At 45.1% G+C, this 25,344-nt stretch overlaps 1 protein-coding gene across 1 annotated transcript in view; it reads left to right on the forward strand.

Moving 5' to 3' along the window:
- The window catches only part of NFRKB (nuclear factor related to kappaB binding protein), a 33,450-nt gene extending 9,898 nt beyond the window's left edge, over positions 1 to 23,552 (forward strand). The window contains exons 8-27 of the mRNA XM_074936640.1: positions 670 to 743; positions 1,636 to 1,720; positions 2,435 to 2,615; positions 2,906 to 3,014; positions 4,315 to 4,441; positions 5,282 to 5,347; positions 6,425 to 6,504; positions 6,604 to 6,647; positions 7,614 to 7,674; positions 8,841 to 9,015; positions 10,350 to 10,456; positions 10,955 to 11,078; positions 12,354 to 12,433; positions 13,261 to 13,481; positions 13,618 to 13,891; positions 14,133 to 14,354; positions 14,963 to 15,748; positions 18,040 to 18,146; positions 19,502 to 19,637; positions 20,493 to 23,552. Coding sequence (XP_074792741.1) covers positions 670 to 743; positions 1,636 to 1,720; positions 2,435 to 2,615; positions 2,906 to 3,014; positions 4,315 to 4,441; positions 5,282 to 5,347; positions 6,425 to 6,504; positions 6,604 to 6,647; positions 7,614 to 7,674; positions 8,841 to 9,015; positions 10,350 to 10,456; positions 10,955 to 11,078; positions 12,354 to 12,433; positions 13,261 to 13,481; positions 13,618 to 13,891; positions 14,133 to 14,354; positions 14,963 to 15,748; positions 18,040 to 18,146; positions 19,502 to 19,637; positions 20,493 to 20,618 — 3,185 coding nt within the window. The 3' untranslated portion in view covers positions 20,619 to 23,552. The remainder of the gene's footprint in view (positions 1 to 669; positions 744 to 1,635; positions 1,721 to 2,434; positions 2,616 to 2,905; positions 3,015 to 4,314; positions 4,442 to 5,281; positions 5,348 to 6,424; positions 6,505 to 6,603; positions 6,648 to 7,613; positions 7,675 to 8,840; positions 9,016 to 10,349; positions 10,457 to 10,954; positions 11,079 to 12,353; positions 12,434 to 13,260; positions 13,482 to 13,617; positions 13,892 to 14,132; positions 14,355 to 14,962; positions 15,749 to 18,039; positions 18,147 to 19,501; positions 19,638 to 20,492) is intronic.
- Positions 23,553 to 25,344: the final 1,792 nt, after the last annotated feature.

Genomic DNA, 25,344 nt, shown 5'->3' on the forward strand with positions numbered 1-25,344 from the left:
AGTGACACACACTCTCCCGTCGTCATAAAGCGGCGACACTAGATCTTACAGCGGTGCAGCTTCATCGGTACAGCTGTGCTGTTGTATGCTCTCTAGTATAGACATAGCTTTATTCAGAAAGTGTGATTCCGTCAAGTACTGAAAGTTAATGACATCATGGACATGATCTTTTGTAATGCTTCACTTTATTCTTGATCCGTGAGGTCTCTAGATATACTCCTTCCGGTTTGTTTCAAGGCTGAATTTCTGTTGAGGCAAGCTAGTATTTTAACACACAGCCTTGCTTCCTCTCTGTTGCTGTGATGTGTATGTTCATCATTGTTCACTCTCTAATGGATAAAGCAGCACCCCATAATGCAAGTTGAATGGTATTGTATATCAAGGGAGCTAATCCTAGGGCTGTCTAGTCAAATCTGCACACTATTCTTACACACTACTCCCAAGAAAACCACCAAGAAAAGCTGGATAAGAAAGTGTTGTGGTGGCTTTTCATGACCTGCTCTAGTTGGGTCACAGGCTGAATTTCAAGCTGTCAAGTTGCACTTAGCTATTAAAACTTGAAGATTGTTGAAGGCGGGGATGGATAAGGAAAAGGTATGTTAAATTACTGTAATAACAGACTGACAAGGAATTCTGGTAATAGTTTTTCTTGGATTTATTTCATTACAGATAAACTTGATTTTGGGGAGAATGACCTGAAGATGATGCTGAAGAAGCATCATGAGAAACGGAAACGTCAGCCTGTAAGACACCTAGGAGACACGGGGCTGGGAATTACCTCTGTTTGTTTTTTAGCTTGTCTGTCAGCTGTAAGGTATAGTGCAGTTACGGCTGGTAAATTTATTGTAATTTCTTATGGGCCCTTCTCATACAGCCCCTCTACTTTCCATCTGTCATATGTCTTCCTCCCCCGCCCCCCACAATGAGAAGTTTTTATCTCTTTCAGCCCTTCAAAGTCAAAACGGCTATGGGAGACCCAAGTTGGCTTCTATTCTTCCTCATGCATCCTCAGCAAAATTGTCAGCTAGGTTGTGGCTTTGGAATCTTTGAGGATGGAAGAGGTAGAATTCATCTTGGTTTCCAAATCCCAGAATGTTGGGGAGTTATGGCTTTGCAGGCATGGTCCCTGGAAGTGCCAGCATTGAGATGCCAGGAGTTAAATGTTTGAGTTTTAAACTGCAGTTTAATTTGGGATCCCTGGGAGAGAATACATCTGGACTCATGAGGGCTTTGTCACTTGTCAAAGCATAACCAGTTTAACCTTTATCATGCTCTACAGTTAAGTCTACATAGATATGTACCTTTTGTCTTTTATTCTGACATCTACAGAGGTCTCCTAGAACTCACCAGTGATGTGTTATGGGGAGATTAAATGTTTGTGGACTGTATGCCATGCTTTGTATGAACTATATCATAATTATATGTCGGGGTGAATGTGGAGGTTCCAGGGGGATGCTCTGAGGTACAGAGTGCCACAAGGGCTAAGTAGTTTCCTAGGTTCACCTTCAGTAAGTTGAGTTTCTGTAGGCAATCCACAGATACATTCTAGGTCTTTGCCATGGCCTCTTCGTTATTTTAACACACTGCCCTTTTTCTCCTGTGCCTCTTTCCCCTATCCCTCTTTGTCCTGTGTAGGACCACCCTGACCTAGTGACAGGGGACCTGACTCTTGATGACATCATGACCCGTGTGAATGCTGGCCGGAAGGGCTCCTTGGCAGGTCAGTGTTGTCATGGCAATGTGCCCCTTTGGCTTTCTGTTGCTGCAGCTCTCCAGAGGGAAGTAGAGTGGTTGTCCATCAACTTACAGTACAGTTTGTCTGTTAGCAATAAACAGCTCAAAATATTAACAAAAAGAAACATAGCTATAGATTTGGGTCTGGAAAAAATTTCCTTCATGAAAATAACCCTAATTTAATGATTACTTGGTAGGCTAGTGGATATAAATGTAGACGCAGGAGATTATGTGCACAAGAAAAGCTGAGGATAAATGCAATCTGTGGCATGTTAGATATCTAGGTAAATATGCCAGTCCTCCCAATCTCTGATGTCACCTATTTTTTTAAACACCCCTTTCCCCCAGCTAAAGAGTTTCTCTAGTCAAGACCAGTACATTGAGGAAGAGGAGGGGATTTCCCGCAGAATCTCCCTACAAATAATGCAGAAGATTGAATAAGTGCCCTGTGGCACTAACTGCTTATTTTGCAGCAGTTTTGGGCGAGTTGCTGTTGTATGGGGATATGTGTAATGTTATACAAACACCTATAAAGATATAAAAATAGTCACTCCAAAAAGTTAATCCATATTCCAGTGGAATAATTTGGTGGTAGCATACATTTCCAAATACATAATTGAGTATCTAGTTCATTTCTGATCCCTACTGTTATAAACTGAAGTGTTTCACTGAGATTTGTTCTGTCTCCTCTTATCCAAAGCCTTGTTTGACCTTGCCATCCTGAAGAAGAAGGTGAAAGAAAAGGAAGAAAAGAAGAAAAAAAAGTTGAAGGTGATTAAATCTGAGGTGGAAGATTTGGCCGACTCGTTTAGCAATGCTGATGGAATCCCACCAATACCACAGGACCCATCCCCCATTGCTCTGTCAGCTGTTAAAGAAGAGTAAGTGGCTTCCAAAAAGTGAATAGAGGGGTGAGTGTGATAGAGAGAGAGTGAGAGACAGGCTATAGCTATACTATAAGCGAAGGACATGATTCCCAGCTCACAAACACACACTCACATTATCTCGCTGAGAGCTAGCGTGGGTATCAATAGTAGTGTAGCCACGATGGCAAGAGCAGTGGAAGCAGTGGCATGGCTAAGCCGTGTTGAGTATGCTGGTAAAATGTTTTTAAACCCAAATTATTTAATATTTTGTGTTTTTGTGTTTTTTGTTTTTTCTTCATTCAAAGACCTCTTGAAGAGATCAAGCCATGTCTTGGAGTAAATGAAATCTCTTCCAGCTTCTTCTCTCTTCTTCTGGAGATCCTCCTTCTAGAAGGACCTGCTAGTCTCTCTGTGGTAAGGATCTACTAATTTATAGGTCTTGTAGAAGTCTTTGTATACTCAGCAAAATTGTGGAATTTTGTGCTAGTTAAACATGTCAGTGATTCTGCTGAATCAAGTGAACAAGCCTTTAGATACCCTTCTTGGTTTTAAACGTGTGTTTCATAAACGCTGGGAAAGTGAACTTTTGCACCATTCATAATAAATTTGAAGCCATCTGACTGTAGAACTTGTCTCTCCCTTTCTTCCTGTTCATATATTAACGGTAGATGAGGGGGGAGCAACTTGTTTTTCACATGTGCAGCCTTCATTCACATTGGTGCAAGAGCTTTCTCCTCTGCAGCTTCTTTTGTCTGACATATCCTTTTCCTATGTGTGTCTCTTCACAATTTAGCTGGTGTCAAGGTTCCTTCCCCACTCTGAACCCTAGGGTACAGATGTGGGGACCTGCATGAAAACCTCCTAAGCTTACTTTTACCAGCTTAGGTTAAAACTTCCCCAAGGTACAAACTATTTTACCCTTGGACTTCCACTGCCACCACCAAACTTTTATCTGGATTCCTGAAAAAACATAGTTTGGACATGTCTTTCCCCCCAAAATCCTCCCAACCCTTGCACCCCACTTCCTGGGGAAGGTTTGGTAAAAATCCTCACCAATTTGCATAGGTGACCACAGACCCAAACCCTTGGATCTTAGAAAAATGAAAAAGCATTCAGTTTTCTTACAAGAAGACTTTTAATAATAGTAAAAAGGAATCGCCTCTGTAAAATCAGGATGGTAGATACCTTACAGGGTAATTAGATTCAAAACATAGACTCTCCCTCTAGGCAAAACCTTAAGTTACAAAAAAGACACACAGACAGGAATATTCATTCTATTCAGCACAGCTATTTTCTCAGCCATTTAAAGAAATCATAATCTAACACATACCTAGCTAGATTACTTACTAAGTTCTAAGACTCCATTCCTGTTCTGTCCCCAGCAAAAGCATCACACAGACAGACACAGAGCCTTTGTTTTTCTCCCTCCTCCCAGCTTTTGAAAGTATCTTGTTTCCTCACTGGTCATTTTGGTCAGGTGCCAGCGAGGTTACCTTTAGCTTCTTAATCCTTTACAGGTGAGAGGATTTTTCCTCTGGCCAGGAGGGATTTTAAAGGGGTTTACCCTTCCCTTTATATTTATGACAGGTGGTCACATCTTTTTCTTTTTTGATTGCCCTTTCTTTCTCTCTGCTGTATATTCTATTATCTTACATATTAAACCTTTAGCGCTTGTATGAAAGACACTATAAATGCATCTTGTTTTCTTTTTCAGCTTGAGGATAAAGTTCTGGATTGGCAGTCTTCCCCTGCGAGCACTCTGAATAGCTGGTTCTCCTTTGCCCCTAACTGGTCAGAACTGGTTTTGCCTGCTCTGCAATATCTGACAGGTGACAGCAGAGGTAAAAATCTCATACTCAAATGCCAGTACAAACAACATTACTATTTTGAATCTGTGCTGGTCTGTATTTTAACCCCAGTCAGCAATTAATTCACAAAAGCACTGAGTCATTGCCAGTGTTGCTTGCACATCTGATAGGGGTTCTGCAGCATGGTTGAGTGGTGTTGCAGTTGTTTTGTATCCTGTTACCACAGTGCCTGGGGTCCAGCTTGGTTCCTGATCTCTGTATAAACTTTGTATGTTGAGCTGAGTGCTGGTGAAAGGTGCCTGAAAGAGCCCAGGGAACTGAAGTTCTCTGATTATCCACAGAACAGGTACGACCTGGGTAGTGGCGGTGCAGGCTTCTTCCATTAAGACTCCAACGCTCGGGGCACAAAGAGAGTTCAGTCTCCATCGCCCATTTGGACCCTGGCTCCTTAGCTGAGGCTTCCAAAAGGGGAGCAGGTATCATCATTTGTGAGAATAGTCTTTGCAATGTGGATTCTTCACTGGGAACTGGACTGATGTTTCCCAAATTCATTTCATGTTGGCCAAAAAGCAGCCATCATATGGTCACTTCTGGTCTCTTTCATTCTGAACAGGATTCAAACTGGCAACCTATAAGTGAAAGGCTCGGTATTCTGTTCTGATCTATTGAGGTTTCCACTGCCATTCTGACCTGCTAAAATACCCTTCATCAACTCCATATTTAGAGATGTAGTGACTTAATCTGTTAGAGTGCTTTATTTTTCATCATGAGACTAACTGCAGCGTGAAAGACAGTAGTAAAAGTTTGCGTGTGCGCCTTTGTAAGACATCCGTGGAACATGGGCATGAAACGCCTTTGTCTTTTCCATTGCAGATGTTCCTTCCAGCTTTTCTCCCTTTGTTGAATTCAAGGAAAAAACTCAGCAGTGGAAATTGCTTGGTAGGTAACTTGTTTCATACCATGTTTTCTAAATAGTTAAGATCAGATGTTTTCTCCAGGTGTTTCCTTCCCAGTTTGCTGCAGCTTGGAGAAATGAGAAGAGCAGCTATTTCAGTAGTCGGCTACTCTCTCTACTGTTAGCTATGGCAAGGTATCTCTACCCTGCAAGACTTACAAGAGGGAAGTCTTGTTTGTGCCATCAGTAAAGTCTCAATGATACACACGGGACAGCTATGTAGAGTAAGTGGCCAGAGGGGATGGAGCATCTTTCTTTGTGTTGCTGACCTTCACTTCCATCCTTCAAGCGTGACCAAAACATTTTTCATGTTTGCACTTCTATAGTGCCTTCCTCCCAAAGATCTCAACGTATTCTGTAGACGTTAATTATGCTCCGCAGACCTCTGTGAGGCAGGTCTGTGTTCTTACAGATGGGGGAACTGAGGCATAGCTTGATAGATGCTTACCCAGGGTGTCAATAAGTAAATGGCAGAGCCAGGAAGAGGGTCCAGATCTCTCGACTTCTAGTTCTGTGCTCTAGCTACCAGGCAAAACTTCCTGTCCTTAACCACAGTGATTCTTGCTCATATTCACAGGCTTAAACCGATTGTGAGCTTTGGACTCAGGAAGGTACTCCTGCACTCACTTGAGAATTTTGGCATGGGAATTTTCTGTTCAGGGATTGGGGTACTGGGGTTCACTTTTCTGGAGTTCACTTGGAGCACTGAGTGAGGATCATCTGTCAGTATCAGATGCACTTATCCCACACAATCTTTCCTGCCATTGCTGAAGTTTGGGGAGTTGGAGCTTGACTGTTGTCTTCCTTCCCTATACTGCTGTACCCACCTATGGGATACCTAGGGCTTCCTGAACAGTCTGTGTGTATTTAACTCTGGCATTATCATGGTATGTATGGAGAGTGACTTATCTGTAAGTGGAAGTTGCTCTGGAGCTGAATGAATGCAGAGTGGGGGGAGGTGGTGGGAACCGATCAGGATGTACAGGTAGGAGTGTGCTGGCTCCATAAAGAATAAAGAACTTCTCTGAACCATTTTTTTCTTCTTGGACTTCTTGTACCAGGCTCTTCCCAAGACCACGAGAAGGAACTGGTAGCACTCTTCCAGCTCTGGCTGGAGACCAAAGACCAGACTTTTTTCAAGGTGAGGCAGTCTCTCCTTTCGTAGCACGGTTACCTGCAGCATTGTAGCACAGGTACGAGCAGATACCACAGGCTGACATTTCTCTTTGTTTCTTGACAGGAAAATGAAGACAGCTCAGACGCCACCACACCGATTCCCCGGGTGTAAGTATTGGGCAATGAGAGAGCCTGAAAGTCCAGGCCTGTGATGCCTACTAAAGCTGTGGGGTTCAGTCACCAGGCCTCTGGGCCTGAACCCCTGCTTCTGGAGCAGCCATCACCACATGCTATCCTTTCTCTTGGTAAAGCTTCTGTAAGGGCCACTTACTCAAAATCTTTGCTGATGACTCTAATAATGACGTAAACAAACCTTTATCAGTAAGTCTTGCAGAGCCAGTACAGCACCAGGAGCATGAGCTGGATTCTGTGCTCCTTTGTGCATTTCTGACCATAGAATCTTCACTATGGACCACAGCTCGGTTTCCAGATCTCAGGTGTAGTTTGTTGTCCTGGCCAAATTCCTACTCTGGCAATTTAGTCTCTTCCTCCTTAAATTGCCCCTACCATTTAAGTTAGATGGGGAATTCTGCTTTGCTTCCTGTCGTAGATTCTGTCTCGTCTGACTGTGCTTTGTTAGACAGACGCTACATTCCGTTCTAGCCGTAGCAGCGTTTTGATGGTCCCTGTATTACAGACCATGTGCATTTCCGTAGCACCTTTTCCCTCTTTGTCTCGGAGCTCTTTGTATTTTAAGAAATCTACCTCGCAGGGAGGTTGTGAGCCATGTACAAATACTGTCGCGTAAATGGGGGTGCAGAGAGGTGAAGTGACCTTTCCCTCAGTCCAGATAGGATTTCACTGGCAGAGCTGGGGATAGGACCCAAGTCTCCTGGCTCCCAGAATCCTGCTCTAGCCTTTAAATGATGCTGCTTTTCCATGGATACAATCTGGAGAATGCTTTGAGATCCTTAAAGATGAAAGGCTCTGTATTAATGTAGATTGATTCAGAATCTATTCCTCCTGTCCGAGACACATTTGCAGGTAGGCTGTGTGTGGCTAGTCCTGCTTGATATCCTTTGGACCTGCAGTTTGACTGCAGTCACTGAGGGCTGACACTAATCTTTGTTTCAGAAGGACTGACTACGTGGTCCGTCCCAGCACGGGGGAGGAGAAGCGCGTTTTCCAGGAGCAGGTAAGGGGAGAATCCATTTTTTGTTTCAACATGCATGTGCTTAAAAGTCAGCTGGCAAGTAGGATAATTTAGAACAGGAGTCAAATATCTTCTGCAAACCACTTACAGTGAAAACGAGAACCATTGTAATAAATCTGTGCTGCCTTCACGCCTGCTGGCTTAAAGCATGTTTCATTGAGAGTAGAGCCCAGCACTTTCAGTTCTACATACACTAGTGCTTCCCACGTGGGATAAAGGAGAGAATCTATTCAAATCAGTAATATTAAGGCTTGCATCCATGTTGCAGCTTCCTGCCTCTTGAGCATTACCTAATCAATACTCTTGAACAGGTGTGATTCTGTCCACCTGCAGGGCATGGATCATGGTTGCCCACACCAGGAAGTATTCAGTGTAGAAGATGTTGTTGGTTTCAATGTATCTTACAGGCTGGCAGTCCATGTAAGGGCCTGTGAACGAGGAGAATTTCTCTTCACCTCTTCCATATGTACGCTTCATATTTATTTTGCGTTCAGCAGTGTGACCTGTATGCAGCAGGTCTATGAAAGGGGTGGACTGAGTCCTTTGCTTTCCACTTATGGTATGGTGGGGTATACATTTGCATGAGAATCCTCGCCACCTGGATGTACTATGGTTTCTGTCACCTGTACTGACTCCATTCACTAAACAGGAAATAAACTGGTGGAATTCACCTTTCATGTTTGGAATCTCTCTAAATGATTTGACACTTGTGATAGTTGCTTAATTTCTGCCACACTTCACATTCCTCTTCTTCTCTCCCCCCCCCCCCCCCGCCCCCTTGACTCTAACGGGTGGTTAGATTAGCCAATTCAAACACAATACATTTCATTTGTATTAAAAATAATCCTTTGTATAAGAGATGTTATATTAAATTAGAACCCAAGGGCACCAGTTGGCAGATGCTTCAGGGAGAGGCTTCAAACCCACTATTGCACTTCATAGTGCATGGTATTGAATCACGGGAGCTATTCCTTTGTGACCTGACTGGTACTGCCTCACACCCTGAAGCATGATAGTCATTTCACTCAAGTTATAGTGCAGATGCTCTGCTCTCTAGATACACGGCTAATCATCAAATGTGCTAAGACCTTTTCCTTCACCATATACCTCCTGCTGAGCTGTGTTCTCTCCCATCTCCCCACATCCAGGAGCGCTACCGTTACAGCCAGCCCCACAGGGCCTTCACCTTCCGCATGCATGGCTTTGAGTCAGTGGTTGGTCCCGTGAAGGGGGTGTTTGACAAGGAGACCTCGCTGAACAAAGCTCGGGAGCATTCTCTCCTGCGATCCGACAGGCCGGCATATGTCACCATCTTGTCTCTTGGTAAGGTGGCAGTGTCCTCTGCAATACAAGCTTTTTTTAAATCTTTCCTACCAACTTGCCTCACTCGGGGCTTTATACAGCGAAATCTTAGCAGGAGGAGGGGGGAATTGGGTGACCTATGCAACGGTAAAAAAAAAAACATTTCAAATGAGGAGCTGATAAGGAGCTGGAGAGATTCAGGGAGGCTGTTCCAGATGTCAGGAACAGCAGAAGAGAAGATTTTTTTTTTTTTTCATTTGAGAGAGACAGAGGAAATGGGGAGGAAAGCAGAGAAGGAGAGATGAGGTCCTTGAGGCTGGTTGGAGCAAACCATGGACAGTTTGGAAATCGGGAGAGGTATTTTGGGCTGGATCCTGATATAAAGGGACCCCAGGGGAATTGTTGGGCGGTGTGGAGTGAGAAGGTGGGTCTCGGCATTCTGCACATGCTGGACTCAGGCATTACAGAAGGGGGGCTGCAGTAGCCGAAGTGAGAGAAGTTGATGGAAAGATGTAGAGTGGGGGTGAATCGAGCTTCGTTCTAGAAAGCTGGCTCTTGTCTTACGCTCCCATGGATAACATTTTTGACAGTGTTTCTGTTCTGCATGTTTATGCCTCACGAAGAAAGGGATATGGATCTGTTACAGATCAGCCCTTAGTTTTGGAAAGAGCCTCTTAGGAACTACTAGCCATGGGGATTTAACTCATGCCTGAATGCGCTATGGTACTGCCTCTTCACGACGCGGAGTGTTAAGTCTTCTGGCAGAAGGCCCGAAGGCTTAGTCCACAGTACAGGCAGAGATAGCCATGACTCAGAGCTGCCCCTTCCCTGTAACTACAGTTTGAAGACAGTCTTTAGCAGTTGCAGGTTTCTATTGCTGAAACAACCTCTGCTGATTTACGAGGGAAGTTTCAACCAGGCGCAAATGTTAGTGCAGAAGGTATTTTGCTTTAAACCATTATAGAAGAGTACATGCAGATTAGGTACAGCCCTTGGGCTCTGACCTAGTTGCCAGATTGGTCCTCTGTATTGCAAAGTTTGGATGCTGAAGTTGAGTGGCAGAGCCAGAATTTGCACCCCTGAGTTAGTCCCTCCAGCGCACAGACCCCCAGGGGTTGAAGATGCTGTATATTGCACTGGAGCTGCCCTTTGCCATCTATGCCAGTCTCAGTATAGTGGATTCTGGGAAGGTATCCGTGGGAGGCTCTCCTCAGTCAAAGGAAAGAGCCCATGATGGGGAGCCTGTGAATGAGATAGAGAAACAAAACAGGAAAATATAAATAGAAGGGCTTGAAGACAGCTGCCTAGATTTGCAGCTGGAGCCCTGACTAAGCCTTGTTTTCCTGTCATCTCAGTTCGCGATGCTGCGGCCCGCCTTCCGAATGGAGAGGGTACACGTGCTGAAATCTGTGAGCTGCTTAAAGATTCCCAGTTCCTGGCTCCTGATGTCACCAGTGCCCAAGTAAGTTGGATGACAAAAGCCCATATAGGGATAGTTGCCATTTCTAAGCCCCAGAAACCACCATCCCCTCCTAAAAAATACATTGAGGAAGATAGGCACTATTTGGTGACTGACGTAAGGCCCAGTACCTTGTGGCTCATGGAGGTGGAAATGGGAGCTGTATACATTTTATTGGGCTACTACAGCACCCACGCACCCTCTGAGCTTTTGATGGCTAAAAGACAGCTAGCATGTCAAATGTGGCCCACAGAGTTCATACTGCTCTCATCTTTGCTACAGAGCTGAAGGTCTCTTGATCTGGGTAGACAAACAGCAGCATAGGCTGGAACCCGTATTCTCCAAAGGCTGCACCTCCTTGCTCAAATGAGGTTCGCTAATAGTCGCTTCCATTTTTATGCCAAATAGGTTCAGCCTTTAAATTCCTGGCCATTTGCGAACATGACCATTGGTTGGGTAAAGTTTGGGCACATTTAGTTTACTGAGAGTTCTGTTTTTCAGGTTAATACAGTTGTGAGCGGTGCCCTGGACCGGCTACACTATGAGAAAGATCCCTGTGTGAAATACGATATCGGACGCAAACTGTGGATATACCTGCACCGGGACAGGAGTGAAGAGGAGTTTGGTAGGTGCTTGCTGTAGGGAGCCATATAGCATTTGGAGTGGACTTGTTTGTGATACTTTAAAATCTCCAGATGAATAATTGCAAGGGTTGGTGTGAGGTTAAAGATGTCCTGGCTTATTAATACAGCAGTAGAGAAGCAGTGGCTCTGAAAATGATTTGTGGGTTGTGGTGGATAATCAGCTGAACATGAGCTTCCCAGTGTCATGTCCCAGCCAAAAGAGCTAATGGGATCCTGGGGTGCATAAACAGGGGAATCGCAAGTAGGAGCAGAGAGGTTATTTTACCTCTGTATTGGTCACTGGTGTGACCGCTTCTGGAATACTGTGGCCAGTTCTGGTATCTGCAATTCAAAAAGGATGTTGATGATTTGGAGAGGGTTCAAAGGAGAGCCATGAGAATGATTTAAAGGGTTAGAAAATATGTCTGATGAGAAGTCTCAAGAAGCTCAATCTGTTTAACTTAACAAAGCAAAGGAATAAAAATTTAATAATAGGCTCTTCTATCTAGCAAAGAAAGGTATAAGGCAAACCAACGGCTGATAGTTGAAGCTCGACAAATTCAGACTGGAAATATGGCACAGATTTTTAACAATGGAATAATTAGAACATTTTACCCAGGGTCGTGGTGGATTCTCCATCCCTGACAATTTTTAAATCAAAGATCAGATGTTTTTCTAAAAGATCGGCTCCAGGTATTATTTTGGGACCGTTCTATGGCCTGTGTTATACAAGAGGTCAGACTAGTTGATCACCGTGATCCCTTCTGGCCTTGGAATCTGTGAAATACCTCTTCTATTATTAGAAATTAGAAAATGCTAAAAATCTTATTTTCATCTTTCCTGCTGTTGCTCATCTTGTGTAACGAAATGAGTATAGTCTGTTTCACTTCCCTTTCTAGTCACTTTCTGGTCTTTGACACCACTCCATTTGCTGTTGAGCACTGATCAACAGAATAATATATTAAGTTGTAAGACTTGAATGTTTGTCCAGAAAAGGGATGATCCATGTGCAAGAAAAGTGTACAGGTGTACATACAGCTGTGGTAGATGCATGTGCAATTGTCTGTGTGTTTGTGCACATTTTTTTCACATGGATTTCCATCATCTTGGCCAAACTTCCAGGTCATTAGTCCGATTTATTTTTTGTTGATTGGCAACTGACAGCTTTTGATGTGGTGTCTCTCAAGACGAATCTAAAGTTGGTGAATAGCCATTCAAGTATGCTATTTCAGCTTTTCTTTATCCGGGGATTGTCCCCCAATTGTTCCTGTCTGCAGAACGGATTCACCAAGCTCAAGCTGCTGCAGCAAAGGCCAAGAAAGCCCTCCAGCAGAAACCGAAACCTCCAGCCAAGACAGTAAGTTGCTTTGTGCAAGTGTGTGGCACGAAGAATACAAGGGATAGGATGGCTTTGTGACACCGAACTTTTCAGCTTGAGGCTATTGGTTCAAGTTCAGTTCTTGTTCATGGGGCTTCAAATCATTACCATCTGTTTGGAGTTACATTCACACAGACACAGAATGAATTGGTGAGTCTCAGTCCAGTTCCCAGTGGACAATTGTCCATGCTACAAAATCCACACCACAGTTGGCACTAATAGTCATCGGTGGTGGTGGTGGGCTCAGCAGAGAGGCCAATGAAATGGAATTATGCATCCTTCCCTAGGTTGAGGCTCATTGGCAGGATGGTGTGTGTGTGTAACGCTTGTCCTGCCATTACCCATGCTGTACTTAAGCTATGGTTAAATAGAGGACGTCGTTCTCTAGGGCTGTCACTCCAGCATTTATTTATTAGCACTAAATTAATTTTTGAGCAAAATAATTTCTAGTTAGCAAACTAGCCAGTTGGCAGCAGGAGATATGAGATTTTCAGGTCTGTCTGACATAGTGGAAATAGAAGACCTAAGAAATCTACATACATCCACCACTACTGAAATGCAGTCATCCCTGAAAGCACCAGCAGCCAAACATCTGCAGTCACCCTGTGCCACATTGGGAAGGGAGGAGAATCATTAGCCTCTAACCTCAAGGTTCTGCTTTTATGGAAGGTGCTTTAAGGGCTCATTTACGTCTGCACAAAGAAGCGTACCTCCATTTTTAAGGGCTCACCCACAATATCCCTGCGCAATGAACTACTGCGCTTGTTTCCACAGGGACCCTCACTCCAGTTGTACTTTTGTTGCAGAAGTCTAGTAGCAAGGAGAGTTCAGTGAAAGTGTTCCCCAGCAGCACTTCAGAGCCAAGCCAGCTGAGCCTCAGTGACTCCAGCATGCCACCAACCCCTGTGACTCCAGTGACGCCCACCACACCGGCATTGCCAGCGACACCCATTTCACCTCCTCCAGTTTCTGTGGTTAGCAAGACTGTTCCAAGTGTTGGACCGGAGCCAGCTAAGCCAAGCCAAAGGTAATGCTTCCCTTGCGCTCCTTTGTGTTCCAGTGTTAGCAGAGAACAAGTTCAATGCATGAACTGTGGGCACTGTTGTTCTCTCTTGTCTTTCTTTATAGCTTCATTAACCCACTGACTTTCCATTTCTCCATAGCGTTCTCTTGGTGTCATCTCCTCCCATGCCCCAGCTTGGGACGCTGCTCTCCACAGGTCAGAGTGCACAGACGCAGGCTGGGCCACAGCCGCCTCCAACCAGGGTGGTAAGCCATACCGCCGCCTCCTCAGGACTCCCGCAGGTCCGTGTGGTCACTGCGCAGTCCAGCCTCCCACCTGTGTCTCAGCAAACCCCAGTGGTAACACAGCAGCAGCAACCTGCGTCAGTGCCTCAGATCCGTGCGACAGCCACACAAACAAAAGTACCACCTCAGGTGAGAATAGCCATGTAGAAATGGTGAGCCAGCTCTCGAATACTTTTCACTCTGATAGATCCCATAGCACTCTGGAGATGATACATACGAATCACTCACGGGCTGGTAACATATGGGTCAGGGCAGGGAGAAGGGTCCCAGGTCTCTTGGACAGTGTGCCGGCAAGTGGCAGAAGGGCACAATGGGGAAGTGAATATCTTGCCCGTGACCATGCGTCTTTTGCTTTCACTTTTTACGTTAGGCTGTTATGACCGTACCAGTGAAAGCCCAAACCAGCCCAGTGCAGGTGCAACGGCCAGGTGCATCTGTGACAGGGCAGGCAGGTATCGCTGTGACAGCACTCTCTGCGGCATCCAGCCCCACTGCAAAGCCAGCAACCAGCTCTCCAGGCAGCTCTGCACCAACCTCCTCCTCTTCCGCTACTGTCATCCAGAACGTAGCTGGCCAGAATATCCTTAAGCAGGTGAGAGGCACAAATGGGGAGCTGGACTGTGACTCACTCTTCTGTTCCTTTTAGCTAAACAGAGGGCTTAGGTATCCAGATGTAAAAGGCTAGTGGAAAACTACAGCAAGTCCATTACCGCTGGAAGGTTTTGTTGCCTGTGCAGGTTCAAGCAGTTGAAGGCTTGCTGTGTTTGGACCATGTTTTCAAATTCCAGTGTATGCACTTGGTCACACTGCAAGTGTAGATGTGGGGTATGCGTGTGTGGAACATGCAGACGCCAAATGGACGTTTTTGACCCCTTTGGTAACCAGACGGATAGGCTTGGATGTTTCTTCCTGAGCTTGACTGAAAGGGAACTAGTATCTATCGTCTCTCAATCTCTTGTATGGCATGTGAGGGGAGGAAAGAGGTGCCAGCTAATGAGTCTTCGACACCATTTCCAGCAGCACAGTGCTCTCTAGAACCTTTGTTGGAGAATTGGTTCAATTCTGATGGGGGAAGAGGGAAAACAAGCAGCATCTGCTGAGTAATATCCGCCTGTTGGGAAGTTTTGTTTGTGTCCGGCTGCGTCTCGGGCCATTTCTTCACTGGATATAACAGGATTGTACCTCTTTTTGGTTTTCCAGGTGGCTATTACAGGGCAACTTGGCATGAAGACCCAGGCTGGAAGTGGTATCCCACTCACAGCTGCTAACTTCCGGATCCAAGGCAAGGACGTGCTGCGCCTGCCTCCCTCTTCCATCACCACGGATGCCAAGGGACAGACTGTGCTGCGCATCACCCCAGACATGATGGCCACCCTTGCCAAGTCCCAAGTCACCACAGTCAAATTGACTCAGGACCTCTTCACAGCAGCCGCCGGAAGCAGCACTAGTGGGAAGGGCATCTCTGCAACGTTGCATGTGACATCCAATCCTGTCCAGTCTGCTGATTCCCCAGCCAAGACTAGCACAGCCACTTCTGCTTCTCCCAGCCCTGCTGGCACCACAGTGGTTAAAGTGACACCTGACTTAAAGACTGCGGAGTCGACCAGTTCAGCGTTCAGACTGATGCCCGCTCTGGGCATGACTATGGCAGATCAGAAGGGCAAAGCCATTACTACAGTGGCATCCACTGAGGCTAAGCCAGCTGCCACCATAAGAATTGTGCAAGGACTGGGGGTTATGCCACCGAAAGCAGGGCAGACTATTACTATGGCCACTCATACCAAGCAAGTGCCCTCTTCCTCTTCAGTGAGCATACCTGGCACAGTTCATACCTCAGCTGTTTCTTTACCAACCATGAGTGCTGCGGTGTCCAAGGCAGTTGCTGTGGCCTCCGGGGCAGCTGGCACTCCAATAACCATAGGAACAGGAGCCACTGCTGTGCGGCAGGTACCAGTGAGCACCACAGTCGTATCCACATCCCAGGCAGTAAGTAGCTCATGCTGTCCCTTGTGGTTGGGGTGAGAGGGGATAGTCTCATTCCCTCTTTCTGCTGAAACATCCCAGATCCCTCTTAATTAGGGCACTAGCTGAACTTAAAGCATAGAGCATTTAAGGACTAACCAGCTCATAAGAGTTACACAGTGACTGCTAAGAAGCATTGTGCCAGGAAGTGGGATGGCTTCTGGCCACTAGGTGGCAGGTTCAGTTAGGTCATTTGCCCCTGCTGCTGGTTCCCAACTCTCCCCTCAGGCCAGGAGCCTGCAGGTTAGAATTGGGTGAGAAGCAGGAAGGCGCCGCCTTTTGGTAAGTGTGTGGGTTAGGAGTAAGATTTAGAGGGGTGGGAGGGGTCTTACCCATCCCAGTCCCATACCAGTGGTCAGAAGGTTGGCAGAGCTCCTGTGTCAAGGAGAGTGGCGAAGGGGAGGGAGATGGGAGCTGAATTTACTTTCCTCCTCCCATTTCAACAAAGAACTGATTTAAAGATAGGGTCTCACAGGTCTACCCTACCTGGGAGCTCAACTGTAGAAAAGTGGATACAAGTTTATAAAGCGTGCCAGTCATCAGTAACCAATGTTGATGGGAAAAGGTACAAAAGGGAGTTAAGAGATTAAGGATGAATCTGCTAAACTAGTTCTAATGATAACCCATCTCTGGCTGCAGTTTATAGTCGCTTTTTTTCCCACCCCACCCTGTCCCAGATAGGCCTCCTTAGTCTGGACAAAATCCAGAGCCAAGGTGGGCTGCAGGGAGAAGACTTGATGCTGATTTTTCCAAACTGTCAGCACGTTATTCCAACTTGATTCTCAGCCCCAGCAAAATATCCTCACCAAGATGGCAAGCAAGGCCCCATGTACTCTGCAAGCTGGGTGGAAATTATGTGGCAAGATCCCTGGATTCTGCAGTCCACCAGGGCAGCAGGCTGGAGATGCTGTGTCAGCTTTGGATAAACTGAAAAATTTGAAGTTTTCACTGAAATCAATACGAAAAGGAATAATCCAGTCACTGCAGTTTTCCATCCTGTTTAATTTAATATTCAATTCAGTATTATTTTATGCTGCCCAACAAAGTTGATTTTTTAATATGCTAAAGAATTTTATATAAAAGTTTGAAAACTATTATTGAAGCTGTTGCAGAAGCTGAAGGTTGGGAAGCTGGGTAAGGTAGGGTACGGATGGGGTTGTGGGCATCAGAGGCAGTATGAGAGGCAGTTGGTGTGACAGTCCCTGTTACCTGGATGTTAAAATGATCAGCAGTGAAATAATAAGTAGATTTGACAATAACATTTCCACCTTTAAATTCAACATCAATACTTTACTGAGGTGAATGGGGGCAGTTTGGAGCTCTCAGATCCCATTGCTCAGGCTCTCAGCAGACTCCGGCAGACGTAACTCCATTGGTGTATTCTTGGTTCATGTTTGGAAAGCTTTCTTTGCAACCATGAAGGCTAGAAACCTTTTTTGTTGCGAAGCATCAGAGGGGTCGCCGTGTTAGTCTGGATCTGTAAAAGCGGCAGAGTCCTGTGGCACCCTTATAGACTAACAGACCTATTGGAGCATGAGCTTTTGTGGGTGAATCCCCACTTCGTCAGATGCATTTTTTGTTGTTGTTTGTTTTTTAATGGAGGCTTATAGTATAAAATGTGATTGTGCAGCTAATACTATGGCTGCAGAACCTTGAAATATGCTTGGTCTTGGCTAAAAGCTGCCTTCAAAACGCTGTTGGAGAGGGTCTTCCTTCTCATGTTACGGTAAGTTTTCTTTGTGACAAGTTTGTCCCTACTGCAATAGTGGCCTAAAATCCTCTATCTTGTCACTTAGCCACACAAGCCTCTTTTGCGCCTAATAACGTTCTCTGGAACATGTACCTGCTGGAATGGCATCCGCTTTGGAATTTCTTGAGATGCTGCCTGTGTGGAGCTGGGAGTTCAGGAAAAGTTGACGCCAGCCCTTTTTGAGTTGTAATGCCCAAAGATAAGCACCTGAAACAATATCTCTGTAAAGGCAGCTAAATAAGTGGTCTGATGACAACTTCAGGCTCCCAAATGTTAACCAAACAACCCTTCCCTGAGAAATGCTGCTGTGGAGACATAAGGGTGAGCAAGCTGTGAGGTGGGGTGGGTAGGGTGCATTTTAAAGAGCCAGAAACGAGAGACAGATTTCATGATCAAAGCTGAGAACTGCTGTTACTTTCTACACCAGGACTGCAAGTGGCACCTGTATGTTGCCAGGCTCTTCACTGAACTCCCAATATTGTCTAATATTCTTCCACTTCCCTAGGGTAAACTGCCAGCTCGAATCACGGTGCCGCTGTCAGTGATCAGCCAGCCGGTGAAAGGCAAGAATGTGGTGACAGCCCCCATCATCAAAGGCAACCTCGGGGCCAAGTGAGTAATGTGCAACCTTCAGTGAGCAGCATCTCCGTTTGTTGGATCTCTCCTTCTCGCATAGAGAGCAGTTGGGTTCATGGAGATCTAGAAATAGAGGCTGGACATGCCACAATCATAGGAAATTTGAGGGGATATGCCCATCTTGCATGATCTGAACATGATTCCTGCTCAGTGCTTCAGAGGAAGGCACTTCCAGATAATTCCTCCAAGGCCATGGTGGGCAACCTGCGGCCCAGGAGGGTAATCTGATTGTGGGCTGCAAGACATTTTGTTGACCTTGACCGTCTGCAGGCACCGCCCCGCAAAGCTCTCTGGCCACGGTTCGCCATTCCCGGACAATGGGATCTGCGGAAAGCAGCAGGCTGCAGAGACATGCTGGTCGCCACTTCCCGCAGCTCCCGTTGGCCAGGAACAGCGAACCGCAGCCACTGGGAGCTGTGTGGGGCCCTGCCTGTGGACGGACAACGTCAGTAAAATGTCTCATGGCCTGCAATCCGAATACCCTGATGGGCCGCAGGTTGCCCACCACAGCTCCAAGGTCTTTGTCCTGGAGGAGAATTTGTTCCCTATTCTGAACTTAGCTATCAGCTCAGCTCTGCGCACATGAGCGAGAATCACCCTGATGAAGTATCTAATCCTATTCATAATCTGAGGCCCAGTCAACATGAGAGAAACTAGGTCACAAGTGTAACTGCATCAACATAGATCCCATCAGCATGCAAGTAATGGTCCATTTTCATTTCTAGATTCCTTGTCACGTTACTCTAGCCAGCACATGCAGGGCAGGAAATTCCACATGCTGATTGCATTCTGCATTATCTAGGAGGGTGTTTCATTACCCACCATCTGGTTAGACTAACCCACGGACAAGAAGCAGGGGTGACCCTCAGAGCTGCTGGTGTTGCAGTCAGATGACTAGCATGCCGTTCCTTCTGCCATGCAGCATGGTCAATGTTAGCATAGCTGATTTGTTCTAACCTCTGTCAATACAGTCAAATGACAAACTTAAAACCAGTGCTAAATGAGTCCGTGGCTTTCATCTCTTCGCAGCTGAAGAGCAGTTTAGTCACAGAAACACATATACTTTCTTACAAAATCAGCAGTTACTGCGTTTAGCTAAGTACAGGTACGCTACAACAGAACCATATTATCATTTGCATTTCCGGCTACTTTTGAAAATAACCAGAATTTGGTAGTTACTCTTAAATGCCAGGGTGGTCCCACTGTCTCGCTCAGAGCTAAGTCGGGAGCTGCATGCAGGGCTATATGGGGAGTCCTAGGTTGTGTCACTGAGTCCACTTGATTCAGCCCTCTGCATCACTATTGACTTCACAATTGGTTTCTGTCTTTAGCATCAGTGGACTGGGTCGGAATATCATCCTGACTACCATGCCAGCTGGGACAAAACTGATTGCTGGGAATAAACCAGTGAGCTTCCTGACAGCTCAACAGCTACAACAGTTGCAGCAACAAGGCCAGGCCACGCAGGTAAGAACTGTAGGTCTGCCCTTCCGGTCTTCACTGCAGTAACATCTCCCTAAAGGTCTTGCCCTTGAAGAGACAAGGTTCCATGGACGTTGGTACCCAATCTGCAAATGTATGTCGTTGGTGTTTGCATTGAGCATATTTAGTTCATCGCCCCACTTCTATTTATATAGCATCTGGATTTATGTTTTAAATTTTAACGAAATGGGCTGCTGGATAGTAAGGATGAAGAAAAAGAACGATATTAATGTCAGCCAGCTTTTCTCCCTCTGCGGTGGCTTAGGGCTAAAAAGATTGTATCTTACACTTTTGCTCTTCTCTAGCACCTTCCAGCCAGAGATCTGCAGCTTGAACTCCCTCTGTCTCCTAGGGCAAATCACATCAGTCTTTGTGCATCAGTTTCCCATCCATAAATTCAGTATGATGATACTGACTGGGAAGTGGCAGGGTACTTCGAGAGCCTATGATATGCGGCCTGTAGAAGTCCCAAGTATCCAACAGATCAAATGTCTTTGTTCTGAAAATCTGAAAGCTGCTGAGATTTGGGATTTTATTCAAACTGGTGATGAATCCTTTTTCGCTAGAATCTCTCTTACCCTGCCACCCGTCCCTTCTCCACTGCACCGTCCCAGACCACCGCTGGATGCTTTGAACTTGCTGATGACAAACTGTGCAGTCAGTGGCTTTCAGTATTGTTCGTATGGGTGACTTTTGGACTAACTTTAATGCTGGCTGAGACTGAATCAGGTGAAGTCTTTGCCCTGAATTAATGCTGGCCCACTGGGATTGATGCTGTGCATGCAGTGTGATATCCTATTGTGCTCTGGTGTGAATTAAATGCTCTTTCATTTCAAACAGGTGCGAATTCAAACAGTATCGGCCTCCCATCTCCAGCAGGGAACAGTGTCGGGCTCTACCAAAGCAGTCTCTACTGTTGTTGTGACAACAGCACCATCTCCGAAACAGACACAGGATCAACAGTGACCATCAGCTGTGAAAAGGAATCACTTTCCAAGAGCTTCCCTGGCCGCCTTATCCTCCCCCTATCCATCACCAGTAAGGGCTTCTTAGGTGCCAACACAGACCATCCAGAGATTGGACTGGAGCCCCACCTGTGCCAAAAGCAAAACATGGCTTGCCTGGAAGCAGAATTGTGGTATCCACTGGAAACCTCAGTACAGCAACACAAGACTCTGTACTTAAGAATCTAAACATCTCAGTCCAGAGTTGTAAAATCCAGCTCTAAGCAGTGACTAATTGGAGATTTTACTATGCGTCTTTATTCCCTTCTCATTCTAATTGCCCCTTTTGCAAATGGCAGTGTCCTTTGCTGTCATTGCATTATGTTCTGGGTTAGCTTCAGGCAGTCAGCCTGGGTTCTTCCTTTACCAGTGAAACTTGCTGCTAGGGGAAGAGGGATTCGGTGACTCTCTGAAGTCATGGACAAGCTTCATTCTTGGTCTTGAAGTCCAGCTGTCAGTTCCCTTTATATTCTGTAGAGGTGGCTGTAGTTGGTGGCTGATTTTATTGTTGCGCCTTAACCTGTATGTAATACAAATTCTATATATTTATTTATTTTATAACTTTTTAAGACCTCTGCTTTCACTTCCCAACTACCACCACCATCTCGGATTTCTGGAGAAACTTTCCCTTTGTTATCCTTGCAAAGGCCAGATAGAAGAGTCCTGTCCCATAGCATGCCTGATGAAGAAAACCTCTGCTGTAAAATAGCTAATAACTATTGGTGGGAGGAAATCTGCATGTCTGAGAGTCTGGCTGTGAATGAGCTCAGAGCAAGGACACAGGAAGAAAAGACTGCCAGGGAATTTCCCTTTTTACATTTCCCAGTGACTGAATCATCAGCCAGAGAAGACGACGGCCTGTTTAAAAGGAAAAGAGAACAAGCCTTCAGTTTTGTCCACGCCGCATTCACTCTGACTCAAGCAGGAGAAGTGTTTTACTTTTAACCTACGTTGATGCTGGCCTGGCCTTATTTGGTTTTTATCTGTCTCCGAGTTTTCTTGATATACAATTTGTTGGGATTGTGCATGTTACAGATCAGGAGATGAACTGACTTCTGCTCCGAACTCTGACATCACTGGAATGCTTTCTCTGAATGAGTCTAGAAGAAGTGTCCGGGTACGAAAAAAATCACAATGCAGAAAGCAGTTTTATTTACAACCCATGCTCCAGAGATCTAACTACCCTCCCACTTAAATCCAACCTGCCATCTCCCTTCAATTCTAGACAGACCATTTCATTTTGGCAAGGAAAGAGTTCTGTCCTACTGTTGTGAAATGCAGTGTGATCATCTGATCTGTTAAGGGCTAATAGACACTGTTCGTCTACATTTATAAGAAGGTTTCTTTAACGTTGTTCCTCTTGTTTTTTTAATACACTGTTTTTGCCTTTCATTGATACCATCATTGAAGTAGTCTATTTAAAAAGGAAAGCCCTGCTATTCACCATCTTCCAATGTTTAGCTGAATTGTTGAGGCTCAATTCTGCTTGAAAGCCTCAGTTGTAGCTAGCCGTTGCTGGCTCAGGTACTGTTGTTCCAGGCACCATGAGGCTTTTGATCAAATTTAGATTGAGACCTTGTATGTCATGCACTCTTTTTTAAAAACGATAGCCAACCCACTTGGGAAAATCAGATAAAAAAAATATATCAGGAGGCAGATGGCAGCTGCATTTGAGCAGAGCTAGGTACCTAAATGCAGCATTTGAAAATATTCTCTTGAATCATTGTTTTCTTGCAATTAACAAGATCCGGAAAGATAAAGCTGCCTTTCCGCCCCCTTCCCCATATCAGTCACTTCCTGCATCTTTGTCCCTTTTCCTTCAAGATGGAGAACAGGAAGTCTTCTGGTTTTGAAGCTGAAATCTTTAACCCGAGTTGAGCTCAGTCAGGTAACCGAAGCTAGTCAAATATAGAGCTCAACTGAAGTGCTATCCACAATACACCTGAATTGTTTTATATAAAAATCCTATCCCAAATCAGGGTAATCCCCATTTGCTAGTCATATTTAACAGTTATGTCTCAGGCCTTGGAGACGTGCAGAATGTCTTTTTTACAGTGTACAGCCCTGCGGCTTTCGTGTAGCCTGTTACTGGTAATTAGATGTGGTTTGTAACTCTGGAACTCATGGCATTACACAGGGGGGAAAAAGCTGTACCCTAGCATCAAACCAGATGCATTATTGTGGTGGGAGATACCCTCCGTTGTGCAGAAGGTGGGGTTTATTCAGCGCCAGCCAGGTTCTATTAAACTCCACCCTCTGGAACCCATTATTTTTGATGGTTTTGAGCTTGTTTTCCTTTGACCAGCTGGTGCCACAGATAAGTTATTTATCATCTGTGTTGTGGTAGCACCTAGAACCTACATGTGAAGGATCGGGGCCCTGTTGCTTTGGGCACTGTGTACACACAGTGGAAAGATGTCCCCTCCCCCAAAGAGTTTACAGTCAGTTTAAAACTGAGTCCTCCACTCAAGAGACTTGGGGTATCCATGCAGCATTCATCGGCTCTACCCGCCCAGGGAGAGTTTGAAAGCCATTTTCACCAAACCAAGTTCTCCAACAATTTTTTTTGTTTTTTCGCCAAACCATTCTAGCAGTTTAGACAAATGTTCTGTTTTCCTCTGCTATTTCTAGGTTTAGCACAATTCACTTTTTAAAAAATAATTTCAATGGATAATTCAACCTTTATCTTTAAGCATTTTTTTCGATTTTTATCATTTTAAATTTTCATAGTTATGGGAAATCTTGGGGGGATTGGACAATATTTTAATGACCGTAGATGTTGATATTCAAAAGTTCAACGCTTTATAACCAATAGAACACCAATTGTCAATATGTCAAAATGTACAAAGTAAATAACCTTAAATCAAACTTCAATACGTTCTCAAGCAGCACTTTTCTTTCTTTTCTGTCTGCTTTGGTTCTTATCAGTGGAAATTTTTTTTTTGTCGTGTGTGTGTATGTACCGTGAAGTTAGAGAGACAAGATGGGTGAGATTTGGACCGACTTCTGTTGATGAGAGAGACCATCTTTCGTGCTTACATAGAACTCTTGTTCAGGTCTGGGAAACGAACTCCGTGTTACAAGGCGGAATAGAATAGATTGCATAGCATAGGTAGTTAACTCCTATTTCAAGGGACTATTCAAGGTGAAGTGGCCTGTTAACATTTTTTCCAGTCATAGAAGGGAGGTGGAGGGGCGGGGCAGGAGAGAGAGAGATGGGTTACAGATTGTTGTAATAAGCCATAAATCCAGTGTCTCTGTTCAGTCCATGTTTTTTAGTTTCGAGCAAAGTTATTAATTTAAGCTCCCAGGCTCATCTTTTGTAGGAGCTGTGCCAGGTTTCCTTTGAGGATGAGGACTGAGAGGTCAAATATAAAGCCATTGCTTTGTGAAAAGTGTTCACCCACAGATGATGTGGTGTTTGTCTTTTATCCTTCTTCGGTGTGAGCTCTTTGAGAGCGTAGTGACAGTCTCGTTTCACCCACATAGTTGTTGTTGGGGCATTTCGTGTACTGGATGAGGTACACCACATGTGATAGGCGGATGTAGAACCCATGGATCTTGAAAGTTGTGTTTTGGGGGGTGTTGATTATCATAGTAGTGGAGATACATCTATAGGTTTTGCACCTGTTGTTCTGGCAGGGTCTGGTGCCGCTTTGAATTGGGGTGTCCTGGTCTGTGGGGAGCTTGCTTCTGATGATGAGCTTGAGGGGTTGTTTGAAGGCCTGAAGAGGGGATTCAGAAAAGACTTCTTTCAGAATGTGGTCCCCATCGAAGGTGGGTTGTAATTGTTTGATGATTTCCAGTGTGGGGTGGTAGGTGACAATTAGGAGTGTGCGTCAAAGGGGGTTTTATTTCTGTATTGAAGCAGATTCTCCTGGGGTATTTGGGTGGCCTGTTCCATGATACAGTGTACTTCTCTGGTGGAGTGTCCTTGATTGGTGAAGGCATTTTTAAGTGTGTTATGGTACATATCTCAGACTTCCTTGTTGGAGTATATTCTTTGGTAGCTGAGTGCCTGGTTTCTTGGTGTTTTTGGGGTGCTTACTGGATCTGTGAAGGTAGATGTGGTGATCCATAGTTTTCTTGCTTATAGTTGTTTGTGGGGTTCCATTGCTGAAGCTGATTGTGGTTTCCAGGAAGTTGATACTCATGTGGGATTGTGGGTTTATGGTTTGTTCCGACAATCCTTCCACTTAAACCCCTCACCTCTATTCTTTTGTTTTGTTTTCTTCCTTTCCTCCCTGTGACTGGAGAGGTGTTAACAGGCCACTTCACCTTGAATGGTCCCTTGAATTATGACTGTCTTTTCCACCTTCTATTTAGCTGTGACACTGAGTACCTTTCCCAGATCTGAGGACGAGTTCTGTGTAGCTTGAAAGCTTGTCTCTCTCACCAACAGAAGTTGATCCAAACAAAGCTATTACCTCCCTCACCTTGTCTTGCTACCGTCCTGGACCGGCATGGCTACAACACTGAAAACAGTGAAATTGATATTTACTAACCATCTACTCCTTTCAAGCCTACCCTATTTCCTGCACTGAGGATAAGAGAGGGGATACCCCTTCCCAGAGAGCTTTTGTAGAAGTCTGATGCTTTACTCTTAGGTTTGCTCTGAAGAGGTCTTTCCTACCAGGCAATGTTCCATGTTTTTTCACTGTTTGCTGGAAATGCTGGGGTCATCTATA

Source organism: Natator depressus, chromosome 22 (genome assembly GCF_965152275.1).
Source record: "Natator depressus isolate rNatDep1 chromosome 22, rNatDep2.hap1, whole genome shotgun sequence".
Lineage (NCBI taxonomy): Eukaryota > Metazoa > Chordata > Testudines > Cheloniidae > Natator > Natator depressus.